Here is a 9,397-nt window from a genome sequence, read left to right on the forward strand (position 1 = left end):
CAACACAGGGCTTTATCATGGAGGTTATCGGTCAGACCTATAGACTGTATGATTTTTTTTAAAGTAACTTTCTATATTAGATTTTACAGCACATGGTTTTGAATAATACTTTATTTATACCAGGAAACCTAGGCCTAGATAACTGTGGAACTTTAACATGCTCTCTTCAGCATCTCCATGGAAGAAGGCAGAGTTGACTGGGCGCTTTGTAGTCAAACATCTGTTGAGTATCCAGTGTCCCTCATCTTTTCCCTTGGAATGAAGCTTCTGAACCCTATCATATTTGGGTATTTTTGTCAATGGCCTGGCATCTTGGGAATTTATCCAGCATGCCTTTCAGAGGTATTTAGACTGCTCTAGGAGAAGGCAAGGTCATGAAAGAGAGCCAAGAATATTAAATATTCATGCTCCTGTGTAATTTGGCTACAAGAAACAAAACCAATTTCTGATCAGCACTTAGCAGGATGAACTGACAAATTCAAAGATGCACATTTGGATGCCAAAACTGATAGTTTGGTCAAATCATTCACTCCACACTTCATACAGGCAGCTTGCAAACATTTTGCATGCCAGAAAGATGAAAGCATTTGATAACTGCTTCCTGAAAATGGAAGGTCAAGGGGAGCTCTGGATTGTTTACGTGCCAGGAGAGAGTTCTGTATATAGTGCAAGTCACACCCAGCTGCTTGGAATTGGCAAGACATCATTGGGGGCCTAGATATATTGAAAACAGCAGCAAAAACAGGGCAATGAGAGACTGGCCGTTCTGAAGTTTTTTGTTCATGTATTTTGTTTTAACTTTTAAAGTATAAACTTCACCAATATTTGAAGGCAGAGATTTTTCTAAAAATTGTTTTTAAAAATCCTATCAGTTTTTGTTAGTTTTCTTTCTCTGGGTAGTTTTAAATTAGCTTTCTGTCTTATTTTACTCGCTCCTTTCTTATCCCTCTTATTCTTCATCTTCAATAGGCACAGCTAAAAAAAAAATACTGTTTTTTTCTCTTAGTTCATCTTCTTTTAAAAAACTGTAATTGCATTTATTTATTTGTATGTTTTTGTGTTAGGCAGACACAGAGACAAACACACATGCTTGCACACCCTCCCCACACAGAGAGAGAGTGAAAGAGCTGTGCCATGGTGCAGTTACAGGTCAGAGGATAACATACAGGCAGAAGTTCTCCAGTTCTCTCCTTTTGCCCCGTGAGGCTGGGGAATTTGAACTTGTGTCGTCAGAGTAGGCTACAAGTACCCTTGCCCTCTAAGCCATCTCTTGCCTTCTGTTTTTTAGGGTACACGCTTTATATGGCCGGCCCACCGATGTGGCTCAGGAAACACGAGTCCTGGATCTAAAACGGTGCCCAGTGCACCAAGTCACTGCTTTGGGTGACAATTATTGTTTACAAGTGGAGTGAGGAAGCCAGGAGCAAACCATGCCACTCTGCAGATTTTCATGGGAGTGCTATGGAGACTGACGGCATAATGAACAGAAACGGATGCTGTGAATAAGCCGGGCCCTCGACCTATTTATGGAAGTCAGAGTTTCGCTGGGTTCATTATATATTTGGTCTACTGTGGAGAACACCCTAAGCCATGTCACCTGTTTACAGCAAGGCAGAAACTTGTCGATATTCTCTATCAGCTGAAAAAGTCACCGGGGAGGATAGTAAAGGAGAGGGGGAGAGGAGTGGGGTAAGGTTTAAAAATGCTCTTAACGTTTTTCAAAGGTAAAAGAAACGTGACTTTTCTAATTGAAGTCCAGCCAGATTCAGTAATAACAGGGTGACTGACATCCAGAGAAGGCTCAGGAGCCTATCTTACTCATTGCTTTGCAAGCAAAGCCTGCTCGTGTGCAGACAGTACGTTGATTCTGGGCAATGGTGGAGCCCGGATGCTGGGGAAAGACTACGCTGAGATGCTGAGACCTGGCAAAGCTCTCAGACTAACTTGAGCTGAACCAAGCTGAGACTCTGAGCATTTTCTTCCAGTGAGATCCAAGCAGAACGAGGGCACATTCCGAAGGCCGATGTACTATTATGGGATGCCCGTATAGCTTCACCTCATAGCTGTCACATCAAGTCTCCTCCAAAAGCTACATAACTGATCAACCTGCGCTTTGAAGCCCACTGATTGCTGGTTCCTGCTGTAGAACTTCCCCAAATGCCGTGGCAGAAGTTCGGTACCTCCATAATGTCAGTTCCACCAACTCCTTTAAATACTCAGAGTCTCAAATGTATTCAAATCCCTGACACGGCCATTTGAGTCTTACAAGGCAAGTGTTAAGATAAACAGAGCTTCTTTTGAAATGCTTTATTAGCATATGCTAATTATGTATAATAGTGGGTTTAATTACGACATTTTCATCTGTGTTCATTGTCACCTGCAGCTACCTTCTCTTTTCCTCTTCCACTTCCAATGATTCTCTTTCTCTTCCCAACTAATTTCTTGTTTTCTGTGTTTTTGTGTGTGTGTCTGTGGGGTTTCCAAACAATTTCATTAGGGTTGCTTATAAAAATATGGATGAAAGATTATCTTAAAGAAGCTTGGGTGCCTGCACTGTAGAAAGTGTCTTTTCTCCCTTTCTCATCAATTATTAGCTGCTTCTATGTCCCAGGAAGGGGCAGGGCTTTGTGAGAACCTTTCTCATAAGAACTTCCTTTTTAACCAGCAGATTGTTATATATGTTTAACCCCCAAATTGGGCATAATACATGGAGGTCTATAGTTTTGTTTTTTTAAATAGAGGAAGTCAATTTTTAAAGTGATTATATATTTTTAACTTTTTTATTAATAATTTAGTACAATTTATTGACTATCCTGGCTGTGGTCCCTCCCTTATCTCCTCCCAATCCCTCCCCCCCTCTTCTCCACCTATGCTCCTCCCCTAGTCCACTGACCCTCCCCTAATCCCTCTGACCAAACCCTATCAGGTCTCATCAGGACTGGCTTCATTGTCTTCCTCTGTAGCCTGGGGAGATGATCAGAAAGCCTGCCACTGAGTTCATGCCAGAGACAACCCCTGTTCCCCTGCTCCCCTTACTAGGGAACCCTCTTGGAGATTGAGTTTAGGGCTACACCTACGAAGGCTTTTTAGGTCCTCTCCATGCATGGTCCTTGGTTGGGGTATCAGTCTCTGCAAGGCCCCCACCTCCCCCTTTTTTTTCTCTGTTGGTCTTCTTTTGGAGTTCCTGTCACCTCCAGGTATTTCTATCTCCCCCTTCTTCCATAAGATTCCATGCACTCTGGCCAAATTTTGGCTATGAGTCTCAGCCTCTGCTTTGATACCTTGATCAGTAGAGTCTTTCAGAGGCCATCTGTCATAGGCTCCTGTCCTGTGTGTTGTCTTCTTCTGCTTCCGATGTCTATTGCATTTCTCCTTCTGAATGAGGATTGAGCATCTTCCCTAGGGTCTTCCTTGTTGTTTAGCTTCTTTAGGACTATAGATTTTAGTATGTTTATCCTATATTATATGTAGAGTGATTATATTTTAGAAGACTAAATAAACAATCATTAAATCTATATACTGGCAGTCATCACACAAAGAGACATGAACAAGAACATGATATCTTACATTAAAAAAAAGTTTAATAAAGGGCCACGGTTAGCTCTTCTTGATGCAAAACTCAAAAGAGACTTTGAAAAAATATCTTAATAAGGTGTCTCATACTTACGCTTTGTGTGTGAGATAAAAGGTAGCAAAACAAAGCAGAGTGGAATGAAGAATTAACATGGTATGTTGGAGATAATTTTTCATAGCATAATTTTGAAATGGATTATTAAAGCTTTGTGAAATTTATATTTCACAAATATTATATATTTATATAAGTTAATTCTCTATCATAACATTTTGAGAGAATGCCGGTGTTTTCATGTCAAAGGACTTGGAAAGTTTGGGGAAGGGTAGTTGTCATTTTGGTTACCTTATAAGAATCAAATGAGGAATGCATTGTGACAGAAGTTGTGGACTTAGCCTGTGCCCTACAACCCATTCGTACTCAGCAAACCTCCACAGTCACTTTTCTTTTCAATTTATGTTGTTTTTCCTTTAGGAAATTGAGGGAAAGACATTGTAGTTTTTGTGGCTGAGGTTAAAAAAAAAGTTTCATTGAATGTTTATGTGCTTAAGAGTCCAGTTAAAAAGAATCAGCATACTAGTTTGTATTACTCAACACTGATGTGGTTCATGTTCAAGGAGTGGATCTGGGGTCATAGAGCTAAAATCTTATACTTATTCATTTTCTATGAGAAAATAATATTTTTTGAAAAATTACCCAACTTTTAAAATGAAAGAGCTATTTTAGATGCATATGATTGGCTTATTGTAGCTGAAAATGAAAAGATCCAGACATCTATTTGAATATTAGGAGCACAGCTTGCTTTGCATAGCTCAGCAAGGGAGTACATGAGTTGTGTAATGTCCCTGCTTTGCCTCTTTCTCTTCAATCTTGTCTAGATGGTCTCAAGTGTGGTTGGGAAGAATTAGTGATTTCTTAATATTTCTCAGAAGCAAAAGATATTTTTGATATGTTTTTAAAAAATAGTTATTGATGTGTTGTTTAAAAATGTGTGTCTTGAAAATATGCACTTGTGGGAGATTTAAATTTATGCTGTTTCTTGATTAGATTAGAATCGTTTTTTTTCTCCCAATTTTTGCACAGTTGAAAGTATGTTTACACAAAGATTAAGGATTATAGTTTCATCTTAGCCAGCAGTTTTAGTGGCCTTCCTTGTCTCTTTCTTCAGGAATCACCAAATCATGTTGTTTGGGGTAGTTCTTTATCAGGTCTTTTGAAAGTAAACAACACTCTTTGAAATTTTGAAATCAAAATTTTCATGCCTTACAACATAAAAACCATATGTACTGTCAAACATTAGGACTCTGTGCAGTCTCGGGACGCAACTTCTCTGCTCTCCCCTGTTTAATTTATAGAATGGTGAGGAATTTAATGAGCTCTGGTCATAAAACGTACACGTTAGGAACTTTTATTCATTTAGCCAATGTCATTGAATTCCAGTTATTTTCTTTTGCTACTTGTTTTTTTTTTCAATGTTATAAATAAACGTTTATTAGAGAAAATTAGTAAGCAGTACAAATTGGATCCCAGAGTGTGGTAACCTCAGTCTCACCCCAGCCCTGTGTTCTAGTATACATGCTTCAGTCACTCTTTGCAAGAAAAGTATCCAGGCAAATGCAACAATATCCTGAGGACATAACAACAGTTTATCAAATGTTGTGACTTTACCTCACGCCTGGATACTCAGGCAGTTCACAAGCAGGGAATGGCACTAAAACCAACAGTAGCCAATTTCTAATTACCCAGGTCTTATGGTGAAAAGGAATGGATTCCAAAGAGCTTATAGTGGCTGCTTTGGGACTGGGGCCTTTCTGAGTAAATGCTACTTTCTCCAACCATAGATGATAAATATTTTTTTTTGATGATAAATATTTTAAAATATTTTAAAACAAAAATATTCAAGAAAGTAAGCTTCACAAAGATAACGTTTTTTTGGCTGATTTTTCACCACTTTGTACAAAATGAAGCCTGGCTAATAGTGAGGGGCCCACTACCTGTTGGATGAGTTACTTCTACATTAATTTCCCTTAAGTATTTAAGTTACAGACATTATTAAAATATGTGTTACATATATTTCAGATAGCTACAATCATTAATTCAACCATTATAAACAGGTTTGAAACACATGGTACTATTTGGGGGAGGTCAAGGGCTTAAGGAAAGGTTAGAGGTCTGGAATTCAGCCGCTGGAAGTCCTCTTTATTCAAGAAGTCTGTAGAGGTGTTTCAGGATTCACTCCAGAAGCCACATTCTTGACTCTCAGCAAACCAGTCAGGGCAAGAGGTACACGATGAGGAACAACACCAGGTCGAAGAGGATGAAGAGCCAGAGATCTAGCCAGTAGGAGTGTTTCGGAAGCCCGTTCGTCCTGGACTGCGGTTGCTCATCTTGGCTCTGCTTCCTCCCAGCTCCCCTCGAGCCCCTCCACTCCCGGGCGCCGTCTGTCCCAGACGCCGCCTGGCTCACGTCCATCTCTGCCTCCGTCCATCTCTGCCTCGCTGCAGCAGCGCGCACCCGAGAGCCGCTGGGCTCCGCACTCCGGCTATGGCGGAACCAGACCACGCCTGAATCCGAACGCCGCCGCTCCCCCGGACCTCTTGCTACTTGTTTTTGACATCAGATTCTGCACAGGGCTGGGAAGACAGCCCCATCAGTAAATTGCCTGCCTGAGTTTTCTTAGAATTTACATAAAAAAGCAAGACACAGTGGCCACTGGCCATTCCAGTGCCATGAGGTGGTATTAGGCTGATCGCTAGGGCTCACTGGCTAGCAGACTTAACCATGTGCTGAACTTCTGCATTGGTGTTAATCTGTCTCTTGCATTTTGAATGGTCTGGAGTATCTGTCTTTTCAGGAATACTGACATGTTGACTTTCAATTTATCAATATCCAGAATCATAAATTAAGTAGTTTGTGATATTTTAAAATAAATAATCATAATAAATAATAATATACTAATAATAATATATAATAGTAGAAGAAGACTTTAGAAGATGGAAAGCTCTCACATGCTCATGAATTGGCAGGATTAACATAGTTAAAATGGCCATTTTATCAAAAGCCATCTACAGATTCACTGCAGTTCCCATCAAAATTCCAACACAATTCTTTACAGACCTTGAAAGAACAATGATCAACTTCATATGGAAAAATAAAAAACCCAGGATAACTAAACAACCCTGTATAATAAAAGATTTTCTGGAGTTATCACCATCCCTGGTTTCAAGCTATACTACAAAGCAATATTAATAAAAAACATATGCTATTGGCATAAAAACAGACAGGTTGATCAATGGAACGAAACCAAAGGCCTAGAAATAAACCCACACACCTATAGACAAAGAAGTCAAAATCATACAACATAAAAAAGAAAGCATTTTCAAGAAATAGTGGTGGTCTAACTGTATGTCTTCATGTAGAAGAATGCAAATAGATCCATATTTATCCCCCTGCACAAAACTCAAGTCCAAGGGCACCAAAGACATCAACATAAAACCAGAGAAAGTAGGGATCAGCCTTGAACTCATTGGCACAGGAGACTTCAAAAGAACACCAACAGCTCAGGCTCTAATATCAAAGTGGAATTTCATGAAACTGAAAAGCTTCTGTAAGGCAAAGCGCACTGTCAACAGGACAAAACAACATACAGATTGGGAAAAGATCTTCACCAACCCTACATCTGACAGAGGGCAAAATATATGAAGAACTCAAGAAATTAAAAATCAATAAACCAAATACCCTAATTATAAAATAGGATACAGACCTAAATAGAGAATTCTCAGAAGAATTTCTAATAACTGAGAAGCACTTAAAGAAATGTTCAGTGTCCTTAGTCATCAGGGAAATGACTTTGAGTTTGCATCTTACTTCCATCAGAATGGCAAAACTCAAGTGACAGCACATGCTGGAGAGGATGTGGAGAAAGGAGAACCCTCTTCCATTGCTGGTGGAAATGTAAACTTGTACAACCACTTTGTAAATTAATCTAATGGTTTCTCAGAAAATTTATAATAGTTCTAAGTCAAGACCCAGCCATACCACTCCTGGGCATATACCCAAACGATGCTCCACCATAGCACAAGGACACTTGCTCATCTCTGTTCAATAGCAGCTTTATTCTTAAAACCCAGATGTCCCTCAACCAAAGAATGGATAAAGAAAATGTACTGCATTTACATAATGGAATACTACTCAGCTATTAAAAGCAAAAACATCTTGCAATTTGCAGGCAAATGGATGGAACTAGAAAAGATCACACCGAGTGAGGTTACTCAGACCCATGCGTGGGTGGTATATATACTCACTTATAAATGGATATTAGTCATTAATATACAGGTTAACGATGCTACAATACACAGATCTAAAGAATCCAAGGAGGGCCCAAGGTGGGGAATCCCTGTACCTCACTCAAAAGAGGAAAGAAAATAGACATCTGAAGTAGATGGCGGGAGGGAACTGTGTGGGAGAGGGGGGGTAGGGTTACAAGGGTGGGGATCATGAGTGGAGAGAGTGGGGGAGGAGGGAAGAGAGGGGAAGACCGATTGACCAGGAGAGAGAATGAAAATAGGTGGGGAAGCATCTCAGGGACAGGGGAGGCTCCAGGAGTCTATGGGGAGGAGGTGAGCCTAGCTGAGACTGATATGGAGTTTGAAGTTCTCACCTCCTGTAGCAAGGCAGGACTTCTAGTGGAAGGAGGACACCAACCTACCCATAAAAACTTTGACCCCATTCATGTTTAAAATCTTGGAGATATCAAGGATTCAAGGCACACACCTAAACACAATAAAGGCAAAATACAGCAAGCCAATAGCCAAGATCAAGTTAAATGGAGAGAAAAAGTATTTCTGCTAAAATCAGAAACAAGACAAGGCTGCCCAATCTCACCATATCTCTTCAATATAGAACTTGAAGTTCTAGCTAGAGCAATAAGACAAGAAAAGGAGATCAATGGGGTTGATATTCGAAGAGAAGAAGGCAAAGTATCACTATTCACAGATGATATGATAGTAAACATGAGTGACCCCCAAGATTCTACAAGGGAACTCCTATGGCTGATAAACACCTTCAGAAAAGTGTCAAGATACAAAATTAACTCAAAGAAGTCAGTAGCTCTCCTTTGTATAAGTGACAAAAGGGCTGAGAAAGAAATTAGGGAAACAACACCCTTCACAATAGCCACAAATAATATTAAATATCTTGGTGTATCTCTAACCAAGCAAGTGAAAGACCTGTGACAAGAGCTTCAAGTCTTTGAAAAAAGAATTGAAGAAGATTTTAGAAGCTGGAAAGATTTCCCATGCTCGTGGATCAGTATGGTGAAGATGGCCATCCTGCCAAAAGCCATCTACAGATTCAATGCAATTCCCATCAAATTCCAACACAATTATTTACAGACCTGGAAAGAGCAACCATTAACTTCATATGGAAAAATAAAAGAGCCAGGGTAGCCAAAACAATTCTGTACAATAAAAGAACTTCTGTTGGCATTAACATCCCTGATCTCAGGCTGTACTACAGAGCAATAGTAATAAAAACTGCCTGGTATTGGCATAGGAACAGGTTGATCAATGGAACCGAAATGAAGACCCAGAAATAAACCCACATTCCTACGAGCACTTGATTTTCAACAAAGAAGCCAAAACCATATACCGGAGGAAAAAAAAAAAAAAACATCTTCAACAAATGCTGCTGGTTGTGATGTCTGCATGTAGAAAAATGCAAATAGGCCCATACCTATCACCCTGCATAAAACTCAAGTCCAAGTGGATCAAACACATAAAACCAAAGACTCTAAACCTAGTAGATGACAAAGTGGAGAAAATTCTG

The 9,397-nt window shown here is 39.8% G+C and overlaps 1 protein-coding gene across 1 annotated transcript; it reads right to left on the reverse strand.

The window, feature by feature from the left end:
• Positions 1–5,545: 5,545 nt before the first annotated feature.
• Positions 5,546–6,043, reverse strand: LOC110563016 (uncharacterized protein C4orf3 homolog). Its single transcript, XM_021659954.2, has one exon. It carries the CDS (start codon positions 6,041–6,043, stop codon positions 5,843–5,845), a length of 201 nt encoding a protein of 66 aa, XP_021515629.1. The 3' UTR covers positions 5,546–5,842.
• Positions 6,044–9,397: the final 3,354 nt, after the last annotated feature.

Source organism: Meriones unguiculatus, chromosome 2 (assembly GCF_030254825.1).
Source record: "Meriones unguiculatus strain TT.TT164.6M chromosome 2, Bangor_MerUng_6.1, whole genome shotgun sequence".
NCBI classification, from domain to species: Eukaryota; Metazoa; Chordata; class Mammalia; order Rodentia; family Muridae; genus Meriones; species Meriones unguiculatus.